General features: G+C 59.9%; 1 protein-coding gene across 1 annotated transcript; it reads left to right on the forward strand.

Moving 5' to 3' along the window:
• The first annotated feature begins 297 nt into the window (after nucleotides 1-297).
• On the forward strand, nucleotides 298-26,094 carry RAB10 (RAB10, member RAS oncogene family). The gene is made up of 6 exons (XM_073562016.1): nucleotides 298-640; nucleotides 19,497-19,557; nucleotides 21,313-21,451; nucleotides 24,020-24,109; nucleotides 24,597-24,698; nucleotides 25,332-26,094. The coding sequence occupies exons 1-6, from the start codon at nucleotides 514-516 to the stop codon at nucleotides 25,413-25,415; spliced, it is 603 nt and encodes a 200-aa protein (XP_073418117.1). The 5' UTR covers nucleotides 298-513; the 3' UTR covers nucleotides 25,416-26,094.
• The last annotated feature ends 574 nt before the right edge of the window (nucleotides 26,095-26,668 follow it).

A 26,668-nucleotide genomic window follows, 5' to 3' on the forward strand; every position in this document is an offset into this window, starting at 1 on the left:
TGCAGTACCTCTGCGGCGAGTGAGCCTCAGGGGCGCCACAGATCCGTATTTTTCTCGCCCCCATAAACTTGCATTGGCGTTTTATGGGTGTAATACGGTGCAGCACGCGGCGAATTCCTCAGCTGCGCGCTTCACACGCGTCCGTATTTGTCTCTAGTGTGACTATAATTTGTTTTGTGAAAATTGTTTTCTGCAATAAAGTTACATTTGAAAAAAAAAAAATGACGCATGCGTGATGTCGTAATACGTGCGTGCGCGTTCACGTGCAGGCGTCGCTGCGGCAGGGGGCGCGCACTGGGGGTGGGGCCGCCATTTTTGTCCCGGCAAGGCCCTGGAGGAGGAGTCTGCGGGAGAAGAGACACAGGGAGGAGGCGGAGAGCCCGGCAGCGATACGGAGCGGCCTGTTGTCAGCGGCGGGTGTGCCCGGTACTGGGGAGGGGCCGTGTATGACGAGACCGCCGAGCGGCGGCCGTGACTGACAGGAGAGGGGTCCCCGGAGGAGACGCAGGGCCCATGGCGAAGAAGACGTACGACCTGCTCTTCAAGCTGCTGCTTATCGGAGACTCGGGGGTGGGGAAGACCTGCGTGCTGTTCCGCTTCTCGGATGATGCCTTCAACACCACCTTCATCTCCACCATCGGTGAGTGCTGGACAGCGGCGGGGCCCCGGGGGCCACACTGCGGCCTGAGAGACCCAGACCCCACTATGCAGGGGCCCCGGGGGCCACACTGCGGCCTGAGAGACCCAGACCCCACTATGCAGGGGCCACACTGCGGCCTAAGAGACCCAGACCCCACTATACGGGGGCCACACTGCGGCCTAAGAGACCCAGACCCCACTATACAGGGGCCCCGGGGGCCACACTGCGGCCTGAGAGACCCAGACCCCACTATACAGGGGCCCCGGGGGCCACACTGCGGCCTGAGACACCCAGACCCCACTATACAGGGGCCCCGGGGGCCACACTGCGGCCTAAGAGACCCAGACCCCACTATACAGGGGCCCCGGGGGCCACACTGCGGCCTGAGAGACCCAGACCCCACTATACGGGGGCCACACTGCGGCCTAAGAGACCCAGACCCCACTATACAGGGGCCCCGGGGGCCACACTGCGGCCTGAGAGACCCAGACCCCACTATACAGGGGCCCCGGGGGCCACACTGCGGCCTGAGACACCCAGACCCCACTATACAGGGGCCCCGGGGGCCACACTGCGGCCTAAGAGACCCAGACCCCACTATACAGGGGCCCCGGGGGCCACACTGCGGCCTAAGAGACCCAGACCCCACTATACAGGGGCCCCGGGGGCCACACTGCGGCCTGAGAGACCCAGACCCCACTATGCAGGGGCCCCGGGGGCCACACTGCGGCCTGAGACACCCAGACCCCACTATACAGGGGCCCCGGGGGCCACACTGCGGCCTGAGAGACCCAGACCCCACTATGCAGGGGCCCCGGGGGCCACACTGCGGCCTGAGAGACCCAGACCCCACTATGCAGGGGCCCCGGGGGCCACACTGCGGCCTGAGACACCCAGACCCCACTATGCAGGGGCCCCGGGGGCCACACTGCGGCCTGAGACACCCAGACCCCACTATGCAGGGGCCCCGGGGGCCACACTGCGGCCTGAGAGACCCAGACCCCACTATGCAGGGGTCCCGGGGGCCACACTGCGGCCTGAGAGACCCAGACCCCACTATGCAGGGGCCCCGGGGGCCACACTGCGGCCTGAGAGACCCAGACCCCACTATGCAGGGGCCCCGGGGGCCACACTGCGGCCTGAGAGACCCAGACCCCACTATGCAGGGGCCCCGGGGGCCACACTGCGGCCTGAGAGACCCAGACCCCACTATACAGGGGCCCCGGGGGCCACACTGCGGCCTGAGAGACCCAGACCCCACTATACAGGGGCCCCGGGGGCCACACTGCGGCCTGAGAGACCCAGACCCCACTATACAGGGGCCCCGGGGGCCCCACTGCGGCCTAAGAGACCCAGACCCCACTATACAGGGGCCCCGGGGGCCCCACTGCGGCCTGAGAGACCCAGACCCCACTATACAGGGGCCCCGGGGGCCCCACTGCGGCCTGAGAGACCCAGACCCCACTATACAGGGGCCCCGGGGGCCCCACTGCGGCCTGAGAGACCCAGACCCCACTATACAGGGGCCCCGGGGGCCCCACTGCGGCCTGAGAGACCCAGACCCCACTATACAGGGGCCCCGGGGGCCCCACTGCGGCCTGAGAGACCCAGACCCCACTATGCAGGGGCCCCGGGGGCCACACTGCGGCCTGAGAGACCCAGACCCCACTATGCAGGGGCCCCGGGGGCCACACTGCGGCCTGAGAGACCCAGACCCCACTATGCAGGGGCCCCGGGGGCCACACTGCGGCCTGAGAGACCCAGACCCCACTATGCAGGGGCCCCGGGGGCCACACTGCGGCCTGAGAGACCCAGACCCCACTATGCAGGGGCCCCGGGGGCCACACTGCGGCCTGAGAGACCCGAGAGACCCAGACCCCACTATGCAGGGGCCCCGGGGGCCACACTGCGGCCTGAGAGACCCAGACCCCACTATGCAGGGGCCCCGGGGGCCACACTGCGGCCTGAGAGACCCAGACCCCACTATGCAGGGGCCCCGGGGGCCACACTGCGGCCTGAGAGACCCAGACCCCACTATGCAGGGGCCCCGGGGGCCACACTGCGGCCTGAGAGACCCAGACCCCACTATGCAGGGGCCCCGGGGGCCACACTGCGGCCTGAGAGACCCAGACCCCACTATGCAGGGGCCCCGGGGGCCACACTGCGGCCTGAGAGACCCAGACCCCACTATACAGGGGCCCCGGGGGCCACACTGCGGCCTGAGAGACCCAGACCCCACTATGCAGGGGCCCCGGGGGCCACACTGCGGCCTGAGAGACCCAGACCCCACTATGCAGGGGCCCCGGGGGCCACACTGCGGCCTGAGAGACCCAGACCCCACTATGCAGGGGGCCACACTGCGGCCTGAGAGACCCAGACCCCACTATACAGGGGCCCCGGGAGCCACACTGCGGCCTGAGAGACCCAGACCCCACTATACAGGGGCCCCGGGGGCCACACTGCGGCCTGAGAGACCCAGACCCCACTATACAGGGGCCCCGGGGGCCACACTGCGGCCTGAGAGACCCAGACCCCACTATACAGGGGCCCCGGGGGCCACACTGCGGCCTGAGAGACCCAGACCCCACTATACAGGGGCCCCGGGGGCCACACTGCGGCCTGAGAGACCCAGACCCCACTATACAGGGGCCCCGGGGGCCACACTGCGGCCTGAGAGACCCAGACCCCACTATACAGGGGCCCCGGGGGCCACACTGCGGCCTGAGAGACCCAGACCCCACTATACAGGGGCCCCGGGGGCCACACTGCGGCCTGAGAGACCCAGACCCCACTATACAGGGGCCCCGGGGGCCACACTGCGGCCTGAGAGACCCAGACCCCACTATACAGGGGCCCCGGGGGCCACACTGCGGCCTGAGAGACCCAGACCCCACTATACAGGGGCCCCGGGGGCCACACTGCGGCCTGAGAGACCCAGACCCCACTATACAGGGGCCCCGGGGGCCACACTGCGGCCTGAGAGACCCAGACCCCACTATACAGGGGCCCCGGGGGCCACACTGCGGCCTGAGAGACCCAGACCCCACTATACAGGGGCCCCGGGGGCCACACTGCGGCCTGAGAGACCCAGACCCCACTATACAGGGGCCCCGGGGGCCACACTGCGGCCTGAGAGACCCAGACCCCACTATACAGGGGCCACACTGCGGCCTGAGAGACCCAGACCCCACTATACAGGGGCCACACTGCGGCCTGAGAGACCCAGACCCCACTATACAGGGGCCACACTGCGGCCTGAGAGACCCAGACCCCACTATACAGGGGCCACACTGCGGCCTGAGAGACCCAGACCCCACTATACAGGGGCCACACTGCGGCCTGAGAGACCCAGACCCCACTATACAGGGGCCACACTGCGGCCTGAGAGACCCAGACCCCAATATACAGGGGCCCTGGGGGTCGCACTGCGGCCTGAGAGACCCAGACCCCACTATACAGGGGCCACACTGCGGCCTGAGAGACCCAGACCCCACTATACAGGGGCCCCGGGGGCCGCACTGCGGCCTGAGACACCCAGACCCCACTATACAGGGGCCCCGGGGGCCGCACTGCGGCCTGAGACACCCAGACCCCACTATACAGGGGGCCCGCACTGCGGCCTGAGAGACCCAGACCCCACTATACAGGGGCCCCGGGGGCCACACTGCGGCCTGAGAGACCCAGACCCCACTATACAGGGGCCCCGGGAGCCACACTGCGGCCTGAGAGACCCAGACCCCACTATACAGGGGCCCCGGGAGCCACACTGCGGCCTGAGAGACCCAGACCCCACTATACAGGGGCCCCGGGAGCCACACTGCGGCCTGAGAGACCCAGACCCCACTATACAGGGGCCCCACTGCGGCCTGAGAGACCCAGACCCCACTATACAGGGGCCCCACTGCGGCCTGAGAGACCCAGACCCCACTATACAGGGGCCCCGGGGGCCACACTGCGGCCTGAGAGACCCAGACCCCACTATACAGCGGCCCCGGGGGCCACACTGCGGCCTGAGAGACCCAGACCCCACTATACAGGGGCCCCGGGGGCCGCACTGCGGCCTGAGAGACCCAGACCCCACTATACAGGGGCCCCGGGGGCCGCACTGCGGCCTGAGAGACCCAGACCCCACTATACAGGGGCCCCGGGGGCCGCACTGCGGCCTGAGAGACCCAGACCCCACTATACAGGGGCCCCGGGGGCCGCACTGCGGCCTGAGAGACCCAGACCCCACTATACAGGGGCCCCGGGGGCCGCACTGCGGCCTGAGAGACCCAGACCCCACTATACAGGGGCCCCGGGGGCCGCACTGCGGCCTGAGAGACCCAGACCCCACTATACAGGGGCCCCGGGGGCCGCACTGCGGCCTGAGAGACCCAGACCCCACTATACAGGGGCCCCGGGGGCCGCACTGCGGCCTGAGAGACCCAGACCCCACTATACAGGGGCCCCGGGGGCCGCACTGCGGCCTGAGAGACCCAGACCCCACTATACAGGGGCCCCGGGGGCCGCACTGCGGCCTGAGAGACCCAGACCCCACTATACAGGGGCCCCGGGGGCCGCACTGCGGCCTGAGAGACCCAGACCCCACTATACAGGGGCCCCGGGGGCCGCACTGCGGCCTGAGAGACCCAGACCCCACTATACAGGGGCCCCGGGGGCCGCACTGCGGCCTGAGAGACCCAGACCCCACTATACAGGGGCCCCGGGGGCCGCACTGCGGCCTGAGAGACCCAGACCCCACTATACAGGGGCCCCGGGGGCCGCACTGCGGCCTGAGAGACCCACACATGACTCTACAGGGACCCCGGGGGCCACACTGCGGCTTGAGACACCTACACATGACTAGACAGGAGGCCACATTGCGGCCTGAGACACCCACCATGACTATACAGGGGTCCCGGGGGCCACACTGCGGCCTGAGACACCTACACATGACTAGACAGGAGGCCACACTGCGGCCTGAGACTCCTGCACATGACTATACAGGGGCCACACTGCGGCCTGAGACTCCTGCACATGACTATATAGGGGCCACACTACGGCCTGAGAGACCCACACATGACTATACAGGGGCCCCGGGGGCCACACTGCGGCCTGAGACACCAACACATGACTAGACAGGGGGCCACACTGCGGCCTGAGACACCTACACATGACTAGACAGGAGGCCACACTGCGGCCTGAGACTCCTGCACATGACTATACAGGGGCCACACTGCGGCTTGAGACTCCTGCACATGACTATACAGGGACCCCGAGGGTCACACTGCGGCCTGAGACACCCACACATGACTATACAGGAGGCCACACTGCGGCCTGAGACTCCTGCACATGACTAGACAGGAGGCCATATTGCGGCCTGAGACACCCACCATGACTATACAGGGGCCCCGGGGGCCACACTGCGGCCTGAGACACCCACATATAACTATACAGGAGGCCACACTGCGGCCTGAGACTCCTGCACATGACTATATAGGGGCCACACTGCGGCCTGAGAGACCCACACATGACTATACAGGGGCCCCGGGGGCCACACTGCAGCCTGAGAGACCCACACATGACTCTACAGGGACCCCGGGGGCCACACTGCGGCCTGAGACACCTACACATGACTAGACAGGGGGCCACACTGCGGCCTGAGACACCTACACATGACTAGACGGGGCCACACTGCGGCCTGAGACACCTACACATGACTAGACAGGAGGCCACACTGCGGCCTGAGACTCCTGCACATGACTATACAGGGACCCCCGAGGGTCACACTGCGGCCTGAGACACCCACACATGACTATACAGGAGGCCACACTGCGGCCTGAGACTCCTGCACATGACTATACAGGGGCCACACTGCGGCCTGAGACCCACACTTGACTCTACAGGGACCCCGGGGCCACACTGCGGCCTTAGACACCTACACATGACTCTACAGGGACCCCGGGGGCCACACTGCGGCCTGAGACACCTACACATGACTATACAGGGGCCACACTGCGGCCTGAGACACCTACACATGACTATACAGGGGCCACACTGCGGCCTGAGACTCCTGCACATGACTATACAGGGGCCACACTGTGGCCTGAGACTCCTGCACATGACTATACAGGGGCCACACTGTGGCCTGAGACTCCTGCACATGACTATACAGGGGCCTCACTGCGGCCTGAGACTCCTGCACATGACTATACAGGGGCCACACTGCGGCCTGAGACTCCTGCACATGACTATACAGGGGCCACACTGCGGCCTGAGACTCCTGCACATGACTATACAGGGGCCACACTGTGGCCTGAGACTCCTGCACATGACTATACAGGGGCCACACTGTGGCCTGAGACTCCTGCACATGACTATACAGGGGCCACACTGTGGCCTGAGACTCCTGCACATGACTATACAGGGGCCACACTGTGGCCTGAGACTCCTGCACATGACTATACAGGGGCCACACTGCGGCCTGAGACTCCTGCACATGACTATACAGGGGCCACACTGTGGCCTGAGACTCCTGCACATGACTATACAGGGGCCACACTGTGGCCTGAGACTCCTGCACATGACTATACAGGGGCCACACTGCGGCCTGAGACTCCTGCACATGACTATACAGGGGCCACACTGCGGCCTGAGACTCCTGCACATGACTATACAGGGGCCACACTGTGGCCTGAGACTCCTGCACATGACTATACAGGGGCCACACTGTGGCCTGAGACCCACACATGACTATACGGGGGCCTCACTGCGGCCTGAGACCCACACATGACTATACAGGGGCCACACTGTGGCCTGAGACCCACACATGACTATACAGGGGCCACACTGTGGCCTGAGACCCACACATGACTATACGGGGGCCTCACTGCGGCCTGAGACACCTACACAAGACTATACAGGGACCCCGGGGGCCACACTGCAGCCTGAGACCCCAGACATATTTATATAGGGACCCCGGGGGCCACACTGCAGCCTGAGACACTAGACATATTTATATAGGGACCCCTGGTGCCACACTGTGGCCTTAGACACCCAGACCCTACTATATAGGGGCCACACTGCAGCCTGAGGTAAAGAGCTATAGTTATACAAGGGAATAACGCTGCGGCCAGAGGTACCCAGACCTTACTATACAGGGATCCTGGGGCCCACACTGCAGCCTTTTTTTACCCAGACCTTACTATACATTGGCCTCGGGGGCCACACTGCGGCCTGAGACACCCACATATGACTATACAGGGGCCACACTTTGGCCAGAGGTATCCAGACACATCTATACAGGGGCCCCTGGTGCCACACTGTGGCCTAAGGTACCCAGGCTATACACAGTCCCCGGGCGCCACGCTGCTGCCTGAGGTACCCAGACATGATCATTCAGGGGCCCTGGGGGCCACACTGCCTTCTGACATTGTACAAAGTCCATTGTACACCTGTAGTAATATCAAAAGAAGGGTGTAATGGGGGTGCCACTTAGTGATACCTGGACGGGGTGCTCAGTATTGGGGTAACCTCCTGTCTGGGTCTGCTGATGGGGGGCCTCTTGCTCCTGGACTGTGAGTCCAGTGGTGATAGCTGGTGGACTTTGCGGATATTGGTGAGGGGGCTGGTGGACTCTGCGGATATTGGTGAGGGGGCTGGTGGACTCTGCGGATATTGGTGAGGGAGCTGGTGGACTCTGCGGATATTGGTGAGGGGGCTGGTGGACTCTGCGGATATTGGTGAGGGGGCTGGTGGACTCTGCGGATATTGGTGAGGGGGCTGGTGGACTCTGCGGATATTGGTGAGGGGGCTGGTGGACTCTGCGGATATTGGTGAGGGGGCTGGTGGACTCTGCGGATATTGGTGAGGGGGCTGGTGGACTCTGCGGATATTGGGGAGGGGGCTGGTGGACTCTGCGGATATTGGGGAGGGGGCTGGTGGACTCTGCGGATATGGGGGAGGGGGCTGGTGGACCCTGCGGATATTGGGGAGGGGGCTGGTGGACCCTGCGGATATTGGGGAGGGGGCTGGTGGACTCTGCGGATATTGGGGAGGGGGCTGGTGGACTCTGCGGATAATGGGGAGGGGGCTGGTGGGGGTCGGAGTTGGGGCGCCTCCTCGGCCGTCCTGCCTGTGTTTCTGGTCTGGTGGTTTCAGCCTCGGGCCGGTGATTGACAGCAGGAAGTCGTCTGCTGGAGACATCGCTGTGACTTGTAGATCCAGTTTTGGGAGTTTAGTGTGGCGTAACATCCTGGATGGAGGAGGCGCCAAGGGGCTTATTCTCTGGAGACTGATGATCAGTGAGGGAGGGCGGACTGGGGACATGGACCACCCTTACTGTACATTAATGTTGGAGACCCCATGACAACACGTCACGTTGTGTGTACCCCTGATGACCAGTAGCCTTGGTCAGGGGGTGTCCAGGATGGCAGCTGGGGGTCTGTGGTCAGTTATCTCCGGTGCCTGAGAGCAGTGACGTCTCTGCGGTGTCTCCTCCTCTCACCTCCATTCCTGACATTTATAATGCTCCTTCCAATGACCCCCAGTGTCGGCTCCGTCGGGGCGGGGATCGGTGCGCTGGGAGGACATGTCTGCATTTCACTGGCTCCCTGCATGCATCGTCCCCATCCTGCGTGCGCGATCTCTGCCCTCCCGGTGGTCTTTCATCTTCTGGTCTGAGGTGGGCTCGCACTGGGCAGTTATGACGCCTGTGTCTTAGAGGATTTGCACAGCGCTGACGCGTTTTGCACCCTGTGCAGAGAACGCTCTGGAATCTAGAAGACCCTGGTGACTTGCCCTGCGTTACACAAATGTCACACCTGCTACATTTCTGGACTTGGGATGTTGGATTGTAACCCCCAGTACATTGCTGGTCGGCAGACTATCCACCGGGCTCCTGGTAGCCGTGCAGATGTTGTGATGGATGGTGACCCCCCCCGACTCTCCTGCCCGTCACTCCGCAGTGTCTTGTCGGGGTGCCCATGGATGCTCGGGTCGGGCCCCCTGGTTTACCATCTCCACTAATGCAGATAAACAGAGCAAGGTTCAGAGCTGAGGACAGTCAGAGCCGTGTCCCGGCCAATAAGGGTGGAGCTGCTGCTGCCGGATCCTGTGGGTGACTCTGCTCTGGGCATTACACTGGTCTCTAAATGCTAAAGATCAGGCAATGGTGGTCCGACCCCACCTGAAGCCCCCGTTTGCAGGGGTGGCAGAATATGCTCTGTGTAACCGAGCTCTCACCACCAGATCCTGGAGTCTGCCTGGCCAAAAAGTGCCCTCTCCTCATGTCACCCTAGTGGGGCACAACACCACACGGCACCCACCTGAATGTAACTCAGGATCCGTAATGTATGTACACAGTGACTGCACCAGCAGAATAGTGAATGCAGCTCTGGAGTATAATACAGGAGGTAACTCAGGATCAGTAATGTAATGTATGTACACAGTGACTGCACCAGCAGAATAGTGAGTGCAGCTCTGGAGTATAATACAGGAGGTAACTCAGGATCAGTAATGTAATGTATGTACACAGTGACTGCACCAGCAGAATAGTGAGTGCAGCTCTGCAGTATAATACAGGAGGTAACTCAGGATCAGTAATGTAATGTATGTACACAGTGACTGCACCAGCAGAATAGTGAGTGCAGCTCTGGGGTATAATACAGGATGTAACTCAGGATCAGTAATGTATGTACACAGAGACTGCACCAGCAGAATACTGAGTGCAGCTCTGGGGTATAATACAGGATGTAACTCAGGATCAGTAATGTAATGTATGTACACAGTGACTGCAGCAGCAGAATAGTGAATGCAGCTCTGGAGTATAATACAGGAGGTAACTCAGGATCAGTAATGTAATGTATGTACACAGTGACTGCACCAGCAGAATAGTGAGTGCAGCTCTGCGGTATAATACAGGAGGTAACTCAGGATCAGTAATGTAATGTATGTACACAGTGACTGCACCAGCAGAATAGTGAGTGCAGCTCTGGGGTATAATACAGGAGGTAACTCAGGATCAGTAATGTATGTACACAGAGACTGCACCAGCAGAATAGTGAGTGCAGCTCTGGAGTATAATACAGGATGTAACTCAGGATCAGTAATGTATATACACAGTGACTGCACCAGCAGAATAGTGAGCGCAGCTCTGGGGTATAATACAGGATGTAACTCAGGATCAGTAATGTATGTACACAGTGACTGCACCAGCAGAATAGTGAGTGCAGCTCTGGAGTATAATACAGGATGTAACTCAGGATCAGTAATGTAATGTATATACACAGTGACTGCACCAGCAGAATAGTGAGTGCAGCTCTGGGGTATAACACAGACTGTACCTCGGTCAGTGTGTGCTTATGCTGAGATTACGTAGCGGTATTACAATACAGGGTGATATTACAGGTCGGGTTGCTGTTGTCCCTCCCTCAGTTGTGCCGGTTGTATTTTCGGCTCTTTTCTGGTGGGGGTTAGATGAAGGATGAACCATGCTGTGCCGCAGGCGGAGCACAGGCCGCTTGTCTCATCTTGCAGAGCAGTATGTGCCAGCGTCAGGCTTCCCCCCCATGCAGGCGTCCTGTCCGGGTAGCGGAGCGCTGTTGCCCTGGCTCCGTGATGTGCCCGCAGTGACGTGCAGATAACACCGGCCTGTGCACGCTGCTCTGAAGACCTTCCAAGCAGAATGGGGGAATGTGTTCATGGCATAAAAATAACCTGTGACGCTGCACACGTGGCCGGGCTCGTCTGCGGGGTGCAGGGCATGGACTGCTGTGAGCGGCAGGTAGATGCTGCCCGTCATGTGCGGCTGCTGGAATCTGCTGCGTAGACGCAGACTTCATTTATCATTGTGCAGTGCTCTTGGGAAGAGTAGCAGTGTAAAGCATGGCGGAGAACTGAACATGCTTATTCAGTATCTCTGTAGACAGCGCAGCCCTCTAGTGGGACACAGCTGTGACCTGATGTTGTAGTACAGGCTTTCGGACCACCTTAGACCCCTGTAGACAATGCCACTGAGCCCGAGCCTCTGATTCTTGTACTCCCTAATGGAGTGGAGCTGGTCATGCTGTACACGGGATGGAGAAGAGCCGGAATTTATCCCGATGGTAGAATCTGCTGCTGGTCACGGTATACGAGGTGCCGCAGCATCTGCGCCTCTCCCCAATGCTGACCTTAAGCTTTATCAGTTCGCTCGGTGATACTCCTGCTTATTTTATATGATGGCTCGGCATTCACTGAGGTCTGTGTCACATCTTAAAGGGCCGGAACGTGAAGCCGCTAATACCTGGGAGACCGACTATGGATACGGGGACGTCCAGGACTTCTGATAATTCGGCAGACTATGGGGAACATTTCTGTATCATCAGTGGTACACGGCAGGTGAGCCGAGAGGTGTCCGTCCAGAGGGTAGTACGCCGGGGTCGCCCGCGGTTATCACCCCTCCTCCACATTACGGCTGTTATTACTTGCTCGCCCGTGTCGGGTGACGGCGACTGTTCTATGATTTTCGCTCATATAAAATTGATAGCGGGAGAGTAAAGAGACAAAGGCCGAGTCCTGACACCCGAGACGCCGCGACCTGTCAGACATCGGGTTGCTAGCTGTGCTGCTGCTAGCTGTTATCAGCCATTGGAAGTCGAGGAAGGAGAAAAAACACGGCTTTGTCCTTGTCTTTTTACTTCAAGATCTTTTCTTGCTGTCACTGAATGGAAATGTTGAAAAGTTTGAAGGTTCGAGTGCAGCTCCTGGGCACCCGACCCTCTACGAAGGCGATCGATTGTCGGGGGTGCTGGCTGCTCTGGGGGGTGCTGGCTGCTCTGGGGGGTGCTGGCTGCTCTGGGGGGTGCTGGCTCCTGCTCGCTCGGTGCCAGGGTGCAGCGGCTCCAGGATGAGGCCTGTGATTGTTCTCCGGCTTCACTGCACCATTGTTACTGCCGGCGTCACTCACTAATTATATGTATGTGCTGCCGCCCTGTTCAGACTTGTCCCCGCTGCTCCTTCATGTGTCTCATTCTGCAGAGATGTGAGAAGTCCCACCCCGGTGAGAAGCGGCGGCACTGGCCCCATCACATGTCCTCCATTGATCACACCGCCTCATATGTATATATCCTGTACTCCCATATCACTGGTGTTACATAGGACTGCAGGTGACATCTACTACATTATCTGTACCCATAGTGACCACTGTTGTCTGTGGTGTTACATAGGACTGCTGGTGACATCTATTTTCCATAGTTAGTAGTAGGCAGATTAGGGACAGTCCTTTCCTTTCATCCTCCCCTACCATTAGTTATAGTCTTTTTAGTGAGGGTTTTTTCTGGGGTTCTCCCCACCCTGTTAATATATATGTATCCTACCAAGGCCCAATTATCCTCAAGATCTTGATTTAGTAGTTTTGGCTCAGTTGCAGATTGTGACGAGATGATACTCCCGGCTCTCCTCCATCTTCCTCACGGTCTGGAGTTTGGGAGCAGTCACTCTGTCGGGGATGACCTCCCTGTTATAGAGAGGGAGCAGTACTTGGTGGCTGACATGGGACTCCTGGTGATCTGCGCTGATCTCATGCCTCGGGAATGTTGGAGGTGACGGACCCTCGCATTCCTGCCGTATCCAGGCTCCAGGACAATGAGGGTCCAGCTCTGCCTCATCCTCAGGACTAAAGCTTTTGTCTTTTGTACCCACCATACTTAGGCTGTGTGCACACGCTGCGGATTGGGGTGCGGATTTGGTTGCGCGGATTTTGTAAAATCCGGAGGTAAATCTGCAGGTGAAAAGACCTGCGGTTTTGCATCTCCACAATGGAGGAGATGGCAAACCGCAGTGGAATCCACAGAAAGAATTGACATGTCAATTTTTTCTGCGGTTTCAGAACCACGCGGAAAAATCCGCACCGTCTGCACTGCGTTTTTTATTCCCATAGGGAATAATGGTACTGTACACCGCAGCAAAAACTGCTGCAGACCCGCAGCGGCCAAATCCGCAGCAGAATCCGCAGCGTGTGCACACACCCTTAAACCTTTATTTGTGTCACCTCCAGAGCCGCCGCCTATCAGCGGATTGATGCTGGGCTCCATGTGGCTGCCATCCTGCTCGCAGCTCTGGGTGTGACTGGAGCATGAGATGCTGTAAGATCCGGACAGTGGGCTTACGGATATTTGCAGAGAGATCTGCATGTGTTTGGGTGGATTTTGCTTTGTATCACGTGAATGAAGCCTGCGCCTTCTTCCAGTTGTGTGTGGACATCACTAGTTACATGACAAGCTTCGGTGACTCGTTGTCCCCGGAGAGGCGCTGTCTGCTCAGGAAAAGCTGCTATTCACATAGTAAACGTGGCCCTTGTCAGGAGCAGCGCTGCTCAGCGTCCAGGCTGGTGTGAGGGTGTAATGGGCTCTGCGGTCCTGGTGGGCTGTACTTCTATGGGGAGCCATCGGTGGCGGGTGACTAGCGGGCAGCTGCTCCGCTCAGTGTCAGAGATGGCGCTCTGTGAGCGGAGTACATTAATCTCTCCTGTCCTTATAGTTTGTTACAATGCATCGGTGCATTTTTCATATCCAGACGCTAATAATCCACCCTTAAACTGATGGTTTTGCTACGGTTGTATCCAGTGTCGGCTCCTGTGAGCGGTCTCTTCCGTGGCCCGACAGTGTCTCCTCCTGGTGTGGGGCGCTCAGTGATGTCTGGAATGGACCCGTTTTGTGTCAGGAACGTTCAGCAGAGTTGTTGACCCTGTGAGGGGTAGGAGCCGCAGGCCCGCTTGCAGTAGTGACGTGCGCCGTGGCTGGGGACTCGCGGTGACAAGTGCCCATTGATTGCAGCCTGGGCAGTGAATGGAGGGCAGGAATCTGGCCCCGCTGCCCTTTGTTGTCCGCTCTTTCATTCCTTTGTGTCTTTCTGTAAGTTGTTCCTCTTCCCCTGGGAAGCGTCCCCCTGCCAGTGCCCGCTCCTTGGTGCCGCCACCAGTGCCCTGAATGTGCTGGACATCGCTGCCTGCTGAGTCAGGGGCCTGTAAAGCAGTAGTGAAACTACAACCCCCCCCCCAGCATGCTCCTACAGCAATCACGGATTTGTAGTAATTGTCTCCCTTGTTACATGTGCCTGTGTATGATGCCATCGCTGGACTACATCTCCCAGCATTCCTTGTTTGGTGCTGGGGAAGGATCCTGTCCCTTGTGAATGATGAGGTTTCTGCCCTCTCGGTGGAGAGTGTGGAGTCCTAGCGGGCAGAGTGGATGCAGCGGTGCAGCACTAAGGAGCGCTCCCTCTACAATGTGAGGGCGACATGGGAGCTATTTTATCTGCACCATTTCCATCTCTCCACTTTTCACGCTCAGCATCCAGAGTGAGATTATCGGCCATGTGTTTCACCGTCCAGTCCTTGCTGATGTTCCCCAGCAGCACAGAGTGTTTCAGGAGGACAGTCTGTTGCTCTTTGCTGTGCCATACTGTATTTGGGCGAGGCAGCGGCTCCAGTCTTGTACAGTGTGTAACCTGCAGGGGGCGTTCTGTGCGGGAAAGGACATTGTGGTTTTGGGTCCAGATATCTGCAGGGTGTGTGACTGCTGTCAGAGTACCAGGGGCATGGTGATGGCTCATCGCTCTGCGCCCACCTCCTGTGTTTTGCTCGGACTGTCTGTTTGCTGTGTACCTGCACTGGATACTGATGCGACTGCTCACAGAGGATTGTCCAGACTGGATACACTGTAACAAACACTCTGCTGTGATAAGTGTCAGTTGGGTTCCCTCACTGGCAGCAGCAACTGAGATGGTGACTGTGTATTGGCCTGTGTGGTGCATCTCCTGCAGCTCCTCCATGTAGAAAGCTCAATGCAGGAGGTTGGGAAGGTGTTGGGCCGCTGGGCTCCTTGCTCCCGGGCCTGGCAAGGTGTTGGGCCGCTGGGCTCCTTGCTCCCGGGCCTGGCAAGGTGTTGGGCCGCTGGGCTCCTCGCTCCCGGGCCTGGCAAGGTGTTGGGCCGCTGGGCTCCTCGCTCCCGGGCCTGGCAAGGTGTTGGGCCGCTGGGCTCCTCGCTCCCGGGCCTGGCAAGGTGTTGGGCCGCTGGGCTCCTCGCTCCCGGGCCTGGCAAGGTGTTGGGCCGCTGGGCTCCTCGCTCCTTTCCTGCCTTGCTGAACAATAAGGATTATCTGGAAGCAGTTTTGGGGTGCAGTGGCTGCTCCTGATGTCATGGCTGGATGCGTGCACTCTCCTCGCCCAGCCATGGTCTTGTCTGAGAAGCTGGAGGCAGACAGCACTCCTGTGGTGTTAGCAGTGTCCGTCTAGAGGAGTACTGTGCTCACTGAGCCGGCGGCCGCACTGTCTGTAGTGCCGGCTTCATAGTCTCCCGTCACAGAAGAGATCAGTATACATACAGTATAGTGTGTATTGTAGATGAAGTGCTCATCGCTTTTACATCTGATTGCTGTCCATGAATAGAACTTGCAGTGTGGTCATCCGTCCTGTAAGTGGCTGAAGCTGGAAGTGACACCCCCCCCCCCCCTTTTTTTTTACATGACAGCTGTGAAATGACTGCTTGGGGCTGTAGCGGGGAGGAGCGGAAATGTGACTACCTGGGGCTGTAGCGGGGAGGAGCGGTAATGTGACTACCTGGGGCGGAGCGGTAATGTGACTACCTGGGGCGGAGCGGTAATGTGACTACCTGGGGCTGTAGTGGGTAGGATCGGTAATGTGACTACCTGGGGAGGAGCGGTAATGTGACTACCTGGGGCTGTAGAGGGGAGGAGCGGTGACTACCTAGGGCTGTAGTGGGGAGGAGCGGTGACGTGTGACTACCTGGGGCTGTAGCGGGGCGGAGCGGTAATGTGACTACCTGGGGTTGTAGCGGGGAGGAGCGGTGACTACCTCGGGCTGTAGCTGGGAGGAGCTGGGACGTGACTACCTGGGGCTGCAGCGGGGAAGAGCTGGGACGTGACTCCTTGGGGCTGTAGCGGGGAGGAGCTGGGACGCGACTACCTGTGGCTGTAGCAGGGAGGAGCTGGGACGTGACTACCTGCGGCTGTAGCGGGGAGGAGCGGTGACGTGACTTCCTGCGGCTGTAGTGAGGAGCTGGGACACGATTACCTGGGGCTGTAGCGGGGTGGGGCTGGGACACGACTACCTGCGACTGTAGCGGGGAGGAGCGGTGACATGATTACCTGGGGCTGTAGCGGGAAGGAGCAGTGATGTGACTACCTGCGACTGTAGCGGGGAGGAGCAGTGACATGATTACCTGGGGCTGTAGCGGGGAGGATCTGGGACGCGACTACCTGCGACTGTAGCGGGGAGAAGCGGTGACATGATTACCTGCGGCTGTAGCGGGGAGCAGTGACGTGACTACCTGCGGCTGTAGCGGGGAGGAGCAGTGACATGATTACCTGGGGCTGTAGCGGGGAGGAGCTGGGACGCGGCTACCTGGGGCTGTAGCGGGGAGGAGCAGGGACGCGGCTACCTGGGGCTGTAGCGGGGAGGAGCAGGGACGCGGCTACCTGGGGCTGTAGCGGGGAGGAGCAGGGACGCGGCTACCTGGGGCTGTAGCGGGGAGGAGCAGGGACGCGGCTACCTGGGGCTGTAGCGGGGAGGAGCAGTGACATGATTACCTGGGGCTGTAGCGGGGAGGAGCTGGGACGCGGCTACCTGGGGCTGTAGCGGGGAGGAGCAGGGACGCGGCTACCTGGGGCTGTAGCGGGGAGGAGCGGTGACATGATTACCTGCGGCTGTAGCGGGGAGGAGCGGTGACATGATTACCTGCGACTGTAGCGGGGAGGAGCGGTGACATGATTACCTGGGGCTGTAGCGGGGAGGAGCGTGACATGATTACCTGGGGCTGTAGCGGGGAGGAGCAGTGACATGATTACCTGCGGCTGTAGCGGGGAGGAGCGGTGACATGATTACCTGTGGCTGTAGCGGGGAGGAGCGGTGACATGATTACCTGTGGCTGTAGCGGGGAGGAGCGGTGACATGATTACCTGTGGCTGTAGCGGGGAGGAGCGGTGACATGATTACCTGCGGCTGTAGCGGGGAGGAGCGGTGACATGATTACCTGGGGCTGTAGCGGAGAGGAGCGGTGATGTGACTACCTTGGGCTGTAGGATTTTGCACTCTTTTGTGTTGATCGGATCTGCACATGACGAGACGTTCTCGCATTCTGGCTGGTTGCTGACACTCGATATCCACAGTCGCTGCCTTCGCGATTTGTGTGGTTTCCTGTTACCAGGGAGCAGTGCATTGTGGGAGCTCAGATGCCGATGACACAGTAAGTGCTGGTGTTGGTGGACGCGCAGATGTAGCAGAGCAGAGTTTGCGTCTTTTCCCTATGACCAGTGATTCTCCTGCATCACTTGTGCTCCGATGAGATGCTGGAAAATGATGCATTCAGCTCTGCTACATGTGTGTGCACTGATCACGGAGAGGGTTCAGCACTGATTATCTGGTGACAATGGTGGGTTTTCGGGGTAGAGTATGTCATCCCAGAGGAGGTCAGTTAGGTATTGAAGCCGAGGTGTCAAAACCAGGAAAAAATGGGCGAGTGCAGCGGGATGTGATATGTGAACTGGGTCAGAGCGTCTCCAAAATGGCATGTCTTGTGGGGGGCTCCTAGTATCAGATGGGGCCTATTCTTATATCTTTGGGGGCTCCCAGTGTACGGTGGCGGATTTTGTTGGGGGGGCTCTTAGTATCAGATGGGGCCTATTTTTATGTCTGCGGAGGGCTCCCGGTGTACGGCAGGGGTTCTTGTGGGGGAGGGTCATTGGTGTATGGTGCCTGGTCTTGTGGGGGGAGGGTCCCCGGTGTATGGCGGGTCTTGTGGGGGCAGGGTGTCCAGTGTACGGCGGCTGTCCTTGGGGGGGGTGTCCGGTGTACGGCGGCTGGGGGGGGGTCCGGTGTACGGCGGCTGGTCTTGGGGGGGGGGGGGGGGGGTCCGGTGTACGGCGGCTGGTCTTGGGGGGGGGGGGGGTCCGGTGTACGGCGGCTGGTCTTGGGGGGGGGGGGGTCCGGTGTACGGCGGCTGGTCTTGGGGGGGGGTGTCCGGTGTACGGCGGCTGGTCTTGGGGGGGGGGTGTCCGGTGTACGGCGGCTGGTCTTGGGGGGGGGGGGGGTGTCCGGTGTACGGCGGCTGGTCTTGGGGGGGGGGGTGTCCGGTGTCCGGCGGCTGGTCTTGGGGGGGGGGGTGTCCGGTGTCCGGCGGCTGGTCTTGTGGGGGGGGTGTCCGGTGTCCGGCGGCTGGTCTTGTGGGGGGGGTGTCCGGTGTCCGGCGGCTGGTCTTGTGGGGGGGGTGTCCGGTGTCCGGCGGCTGGTCTTGTGGGGGGGGTGTCCGGTGTCCGGCGGCTGGTCTTGTGGGGGGGAGGGTGTCCGGCGGCTGGTCTTGTGGGGGGGGAGGGTGTCCGGCGGCTGGTCTTGTGGGGGGGAGGGTGTCCGGCGGCTGGTCTTGTGGGGGGGGAGGGTGTCCGGTGTACGGCGGCTGGTCTTGTGGGGGGGAGGGTGTCCGGTGTGTAGCCGATCTTGTGGGGGGTTCCCCGGTATATGGACGAAAATGTGGGGGGTTCCCCGGTGTACGGCTGGTCTTGTGGATTTTTCACTAGTGTATGTGTGGGGTTTCACGGTGTATGCTGGGTCTTGTGGGGGGGGGGGGGGGTTGGGTTGATTGGGTCCCCGGTGGGGGTCTTTTAGTATATCAGACCTATTCCTATATCTTTTTTGGGGTTTCCTCATGCTGTTCACAAGTCACCTCCAGAGCTGCGGTCATACAGGGTCTCTTTTCCCGGCCAGCAGTTACTAGACTCGGTGGCTGTGGACGTGACACCTTCCAGTGGCTGTGGCAGTGATTGCGGACGCGTCCCATGGGATGAATGTGGCGACTTACTGTTCTCTCTTTATCTCTCGCAGGAATTGACTTCAAGATCAAAACTGTGGAATTACAAGGAAAGAAGATCAAGCTGCAGATCTGGTGAGCAGCGTCTGCGCAGGTGGAGCGGGAGTAGATGCGGAATAGCTGCGGGCAGTGCGTGACGTGGGGGAATTGCTGGTTAAGCAGTTTCCTAATATAAGCGCTTCATACGTAAGCCTGAGCCAGTGTGGGAGTGCAGTGCAGCTCCCGCCATTGACCGGTCCCCTGCGATCAGTAACACTGGGGTCCTCTGAGCCGTCCAGCGGGTGGCGAGCACGGAGTCTAGGGAACAGCAGAGCCTCCTGATTCAGCCCCCCGGGCACTGGAGCCCCTTCCCCACACGTCCCCCGCTCACATACAGCCCCCGATTATCCTCCCTCCAGCTGCAGCGGCCTGAATAGCTCCACTTTTCTGCGGCCGCTGGCACCTGCCGTCCCCTTGGCACAGTGCGGCACTGATCGCAGGGTGCTGCCGTGTCAATATTTATTATCTGTGTTGGTGGAGGGCGGCGGTGGCACCGCTGATGTGTGAGTAGCGGCCGCCTTATCACAGCCTGACATGGATGAACTGGTCACACGCTACCTCCGTACTGCTCTGCTTGCTGTCAGTGAATGTTTTCACCCAGAGGCTGAGACCCAGCTGGAGGTCCTCTGGTCTGGACCCCTGTGACGCCGAGCAACCCCTCTCCCACAGGATGAAGTGTCATTCAACCCCCTCCGCTTGGAGCCTAAAGGGGTCGTGGCGGGTGCTCCTATGGCTTTCCTGGCGAGGTGGTGGGTGCTGCAGAAGATGGGGGTGGTCCTGGGGTGTTCGTGGTGGGTGGTCCTGCGTTCCTGGCGAGGTGGCAGGTGATCCTGCAGTGGAGTGATGGGTGTTGCAGTGGATGGAGGTTGGTCCTGTGGCGTTTGTGATGGGTGGTCTTGTGGCGTTCCTGGCGAGGTGACAGGTGGTCCTGCGGTGGAGTGATGGGTGTTGCAGTGGATGGAGGTTGGTCCTGTGGCGTTTGTGGTGGGTGGTCTTGTGGCATTCCTGGCGAGGTGACAGGTGGTCCTGCGGTGGAGTGATGGGTGTTGCAGTGGATGGAGGTTGGTCCTGTGGCGTTTGTGATGGGTGGTCTTGTAGCATTCCTGGCGAGGTGGCAGGTGATCCTGCAGTGGAGTGATGGGTGTTGCAGTGGATGGAGGTTTGTCCTGTGGCGTTTGTGATTGGTGGTCTTGTGGCGTTCCTGGCGAGGTGACAGGTGGTCCTGCGGTGGAGTGATGGGTGTTGCAGTGGATGGAGGTTGGTCCTGTGGCGTTTGTGGTGGGTGGTCTTGTGGCATTCCTGGCGAGGTGACAGGTGGTCCTGCGGTGGAGTGATGGGTGTTGCAGTGGATGGAGGTTGGTCCTGTGGCGTTTGTGGTGGGTGGTCTTGTGGCGTTCCTGGCGAGGTGACAGGTGGTCCTGCGGTGGAGTGATGGGTGTTGCAGTGGATGGAGGTTGGTCCTGTGGCGTTTGTGGTGGGTGGTCTTGTGGCGTTCCTGGCGAGGTGACAGGTGGTCCTGCGGTGGAGTGATTTGTGGTCAAGTGACAGGGGATCTGGTAACAGGAAACCAGTAGATTCTGAGTTTTCCTTGGGTTGTGCAGAGAGCAGAGTTGTATAATCCTGGAACATAGAAAATTTCTCAGGTTGTGGTTGGGGGGTGTTATTAGAGGGGCGTCTGGTGAAGCTTGCTGAGTGTTGTCAATAATGGGCCGTAGAGTTGTGACCAAACTATTAGCCCCCCACACTGTCTGTGCCCGCTGCAGATAATGACCCCTCTGTTTGTTTTTGCAGGGACACAGCCGGACAGGAGCGATTCCACACGATCACCACCTCCTACTACAGGGGGGCGATGGGGATCATGTTAGTCTATGACATCACCAACGCCAAAAGCTTCGAGAACATCAGCAAGTGGCTCAGAAACATAGATGAGGTGAGAGGGGCACACGGGGTCCACGACTACAGCTCCACAATGATGAGGGTGACGCAAGATGTGTCTGATGTGTAAAGACCACAAGCCTGCCATCTGGCTACGACCCCCTGTCGTGTCCTACTGTAGTTGGGGGTGGGGCTGAGAGGGCAGAGCCTCTGCCCTGGGGGGGGTGGGGCTGAGAGGGCAGAGCCTCTGCCCTGGGGGGGGTTGGGGCTGAGAGGGCAGAGCCTCTGCCCTGGGGGGGGTGGGGCTGAGAGGGCAGAGCCTCTGCCCTGGGGGGGGTGGGGCTGAGAGGGCAGAGCCTCTGCCCTGGGGGGGGTGGGGCTGAGAGGGCAGAGCCTCTGCCCTGGGGGGGGTGGGGCTGAGAGGGCAGAGCCTCTGCCCTGGGGGGGGGTGGGGCTGAGAGGGCAGAGCCTCTGCCCTGGGGGGGGTGGGGCTGAGAGGGCAGAGCCTCTGCCCGGGGGGGGGTGGGGCTGAGAGGGCAGAGCCTCTGCCCTGGGGGGGGTGGGGCTGAGAGGGCAGAGCCTCTGCCCTGGGGGGGGTGGGGCTGAGAGGGCAGAGCCTCTGCCCCGGGGGGGGGTGGGGCTGAGAGGGCAGAGCCTCTGCCCCGGGGGGGGGTGGGGCTGAGAGGGCAGAGCCTCTGCCCCGGGGGGGGGTGGGGCTGAGAGGGCAGAGCCTCTGCCCCGGGGGGGGGTGGGGCTGAGAGGGCAGAGCCTCTGCCCCGGGGGGGGGTGGGGCTGAGAGGGCAGAGCCTCTGCCCCGGGGGGGGGTGGGGCTGAGAGGGCAGAGCCTCTGCCCCGGGGGGGGGGTGGGGCTGAGAGGGCAGAGCCTCTGCCCCGGGGGGGGGTGGGGCTGAGAGGGCAGAGCCTCTGCCCCGGGGGGGGGTGGGGCTGAGAGGGCAGAGCCTCTGCCCCGGGGGGGGGTGGGGCTGAGAGGGCAGAGCCTCTGCCCCGGGGGGGGGTGGGGCTGAGAGGGCAGAGCCTCTGCCCCGGGGGGGGGTGGGGCTGAGAGGGCAGAGCCTCTATTTAGGGGGGGACCGGGATCATACTTCAGTTCCCCTATTCTATGGGGGTGGTGAGATGATACGGCAGAGCCCCTTTTCTGTTGTGAGGGGGATGATACGGCAGAGCTCCCGTCGTCGGGGTGGGAATAGAGAATGATGGTGTTCGCCGCTCTTACCCGGCCTTTTGGCGCTGGCCATCCTCCGCTCTTCCCCGACCCATCAGCACTAACAATGCGACGCTCTTCCCCGGCCTGCCCCTTATCCGCCGCTGTGGCCCGGCCTGCCCCTTATCCGCCGCTGTGGCCCGGCCTGCCCCTTATCCGCCGCTGTGGCCCGGCCTGCCCCTTATCCGCCGCTGTGGCCCGGCCTGCCCCTTATCCGCCGCTGTGGCCCGGCCTGCCCCTTATCCGCCGCTGTGGCCCGGCCTGCCCCTTATCCGCCGCTGTGGCCCGGCCTGCCCCTTATCCGCCGCTGTGGCCCGGCCTGCCACTCTTCCTTATCCGCCTCTGTGGCCCGGCCTGCCACTCTCCCTTATCCGCCGCTGTGGCCCGGCCTGTCTGCACTGGCAGTCCACCGTTCTTCCCCAGCCTGCCACTATCCCTTTCCCGCCGGTTGTGCAATTGTCTGTGTGCTGAGGAATGCTCAGAGCGATGACTAATCCTGGGAGTGACCATCCTGCAGCCGCCTGTCATCTGCAGTGACAGCCGCCTCTGCTGCCCCCTGCTGGCAGAAGGCAGGGTGTGCGGTTCGGGCGTTTGGCTTACAAGTTGTGTCTTGCGAGCAGAATGAGAGTTCATGAGTCAGAGCCCCCCCCCCCCCCCTCTTAAAGGGTCACTACCCTGCACTGTGTGTGTGTTTTCTGCATATCCTGTAATCCGGCACTGATTCTGGGTGATCAGAGTTTGTGTCTGGTAGTGAGGCCGGGGTGACTCGTGCTGGATCGTGGCCGCCGTCACCCTCCAGAGCGGTCACTCTCTGCAGGACACAGATACCCCGTGGTGTCGTCATCTGTTCCATATCTAAATCGCTGCCATGTCCCAAAATAGCCCCCGTGTGTCCGCCCCTGTGCATGTGCTGCAGCGGGGGTGACCCAGCACTACGGCCTGGGTAATGTCAGGAGCCCAGATGACGAGCGCTGCCGTACCCCTGCAGATCCTGCACCGTGGCCCCACACACTGACTGCAGCGCTCCATGGGGCCTCACATTTCACCCTTTGTAAGACCCCCGCTTGCTTTCTGAGACCCCTGTCCTCACTTCCTTTTCGCACCACAATGTCCTCCAGGAGCGTGACGTTTATTTTTTCCGGGTGAGGACTTGTTACGCTGCATCCATCAGTCTGACACATTGTAACGTAAGAGCCGCTGCGGCCCCATCAGCCTGCACTGGACGCAACTGTGACAGACCCTCAGCTGTGAAGCGTTACTGAGCTCGTCCCCCGGGCAGGATCTCTGCTTGCAGTCAGTGAAATGGGAAGAGCCGTATCCTGGCCGCCATCACTGCACCGTAAGCGCCCCCTCTGCTGCGGTGGTCGGGGCCAGTTAACCCCTTCCGCTTTCCTCTTGCAGCATGCCAACGAAGACGTGGAGCGGATGCTGCTAGGAAACAAGTGTGACATGGAGGACAAGCGAGTGGTGCTCAAAGCAAAAGGAGAGCAGGTAAGGTGGCGGGGGCCGGGTCTGGCGCTGCCTCCCCTCCCCCTGTATAGGGGTCTGTGCACTGTCCGGGTCTGTAATGCTGTGATGACACCCCCCCCCCCCCGCCTGCAGTGTCTCTACCACCCCCCTATCGTGCCCTGGCGGCAGTGTGTCCTGTAGTTGGGGGGCCGCCTGCAGATGACGCATCCAGGCGTATACATTACTGCATGGCTGTGTAAACGCTATAACATAAGCATATGCAGCAGGCGCTCCTGTATGTTTGCAGCTCTGGATGCCGGCACCATAAAGACCAACATTCGTCACCGAAACTCTCAGACTATCGTAATCCACAGCTGCACATCCTCGTCATGTGCTCCAGTCACATCCAGAGCTGCGTGCGCACTGCTGCCCCACAGCAGACCTCTGCACTCTCCTAACAAGCCAGCAGATTTAAGAGCGCAGCTCTGGATGTGACACCTGCTAATTAGTGACTCACGCTTTGTTTCAGATCGCTCGAGAACACGGAATTAGGTTTTTTGAGACAAGCGCGAAATCAAACATAAACATTGAGAAGGCATTCCTCACGTTAGCAGAAGACATACTCCGAAAGGTAAAGCATGGCGGACAGCCTCAAGATGGCGGGTATTTACTGCTGAGAGAGAAAAGTGTCCGACCATTCAAGTGTCACATCACAGCTAGACCTCTGAATGCAGCCTGAAGTGTAAAGAATGGAGGATTTCTGTGTATATACATGCTATCATCAGAGTGCAGCTCCGGAACATAATGCAGAATGTAACTCAGGATCCGTAATGTATGTACACAGTGACTGCACCAGCAGAATAGTGAGTGCAGCTCTGGGGTATAATACAGGATGTAACTCAGGATCAGTAATGTAATATATGTACACAGTGACTGCACCAGCAGAATAGTGAGTGCAGCTCTGGGGTATAATACAGGATGTAAATCAGGATCTGTAATGTATGTATACAGGGACTGCACCAGCAGAATAGTGAGCGCAGCTCTGGGGTATAATACAGGAGGTAACTCAGGATGTACACAGTGACTGCACCAGCAGAATAGTGAGCGCAGCTCTGGGGTATAATACAGGAGGTAACTTGGGATCAATAATGTAATGTATGTACACAGTGACTGCACCTGCAGAGTAGTGAGTTCTGCTCCGGAGTACATTCCGGGGGTTCTCCGGCCCCCGCTGTGTGTAATGGCGGCCTCTCTTGTCTTTCAGACTCCAGTGAAAGAACCCAACAGTGAGAATGTAGATATCAGCAGCGGTGGAGGCGTCACAGGCTGGAAGAGCAAATGTTGCTGAGTCTTTTCTTTGCGCCATTCATGGTCACTGCCCCCTCCTCACCCTCCCTCCCCCCTCGCAGCATAAACCACTTCCCCCTGACACCCTCCATTTTAACCCCCCTCCCCCCTCCCCATGAATGTCCCCTTCCTCTCATTAACATCCATCTATATGAGTGCTTGCCGGTGTCTCACCCGTGTAAGAGCAAGCGGCGGCTGGTGACGATGACCGTCGGCCCGGGAGTGAGTTCAGTGACATCAAGTGTATGACATATATCATTTTAAAGCCCCCATCCCCCTCCGCACCCCCTGAACCCGTCACTACATTTTGGTTGTACCCGATGCCCCTCCTGCCCTCTTTTCCTCTTCGTTCTATTATCACTGAAAAGAGAGAAAAAAGTGCGAGATGAAAACGCGTGCGGCGAATTCTGCTCTACTGTTCTGGATAAATGATGTGTACCACAATAAAAGATAGAATGAGTCACTAATCTGTATCCATAATGGGGTGGGAGGGGAGGGTCGGGGGGCCGCGCTCCTCCGATGACACCCCACAGGTCCGCCTTCAGACCTGGAACGTTTGCCTTCTATTTGTTTTTTTTCTTTTGTTATGAATTTTCTTGGGGAAGGGTTTGTTGTATATGAGCTGTACACAAATGGCTGCTGTAACCTGAATCTGCAAATATATCACTCGATATCAGCCACGATTGCTTTGTTTATTTCAGACGCTTGGAATGTAAAGTAGTCTCACCCAAAGCCAATTATGATTCTCGGCAGCCTCCACTAGGGGGAGCTCCCTGTGTACAGAGATACATAAAATCGGGTCTGCAGTCACCACTAGGGGGAGCTCCCTATATACAGAGATACATGATAGCTGTCTGCAGCCCCCACTAGGGGGAGCTCCCTGTATACAGACATACATAAGATCCTGTCTGCAGTCACCACTAGGGGGAGCTCCCTGTATACAGAGATACATAAGATCCTGTCTGCAGCCACCACTAGGGGGAGCTCCCTGTATACAGAGATACATAAGATCCTGTCTGCAGCCACCACTAGGGGGAGCTCCCTGTGTACAGAGATACATGATAAGATCCTGTCTGCAGTCACCACTAGGGGGAGCTCCCTGTATACAGAGATACATGATAAGATCCTGTCTGCAGTCACCACTAGGGGGAGCTCCCTGTATACAGAGATACATAAGATCCTGTCTGCAGCCACCACTAGGGGGAGCTCCCTGCATACAGAGATGCATAAGATCCTGTCTGCAGCCACCACTAG

Source organism: Dendrobates tinctorius, unplaced genomic scaffold (genome assembly GCF_039654945.1).
Source record: "Dendrobates tinctorius isolate UK_male_01 unplaced genomic scaffold, ASM3965494v1 ptg000332l, whole genome shotgun sequence".
Taxonomy (NCBI): domain Eukaryota; kingdom Metazoa; phylum Chordata; class Amphibia; order Anura; family Dendrobatidae; genus Dendrobates; species Dendrobates tinctorius.

What these genes read in the sequence shown, in the direction of transcription:
- RAB10 (XM_073562016.1), top strand. Translation starts at nt 514, where the DNA reads ATGGCGAAGAAGACGTACGACCTGCTCTTCAAGCTGCTGCTTATCGGA. An exon ending in TCAAAGCAAAAGGAGAGCAG is followed by an intron (nt 24,110 to 24,596) that starts GTAAGGTGGCGG and finishes GCTTTGTTTCAG; the next exon opens with ATCGCTCGAGAACACGGAAT. An exon ending in CAGAAGACATACTCCGAAAG is followed by an intron (nt 24,699 to 25,331) that starts GTAAAGCATGGC and finishes CTTGTCTTTCAG; the next exon opens with ACTCCAGTGAAAGAACCCAA.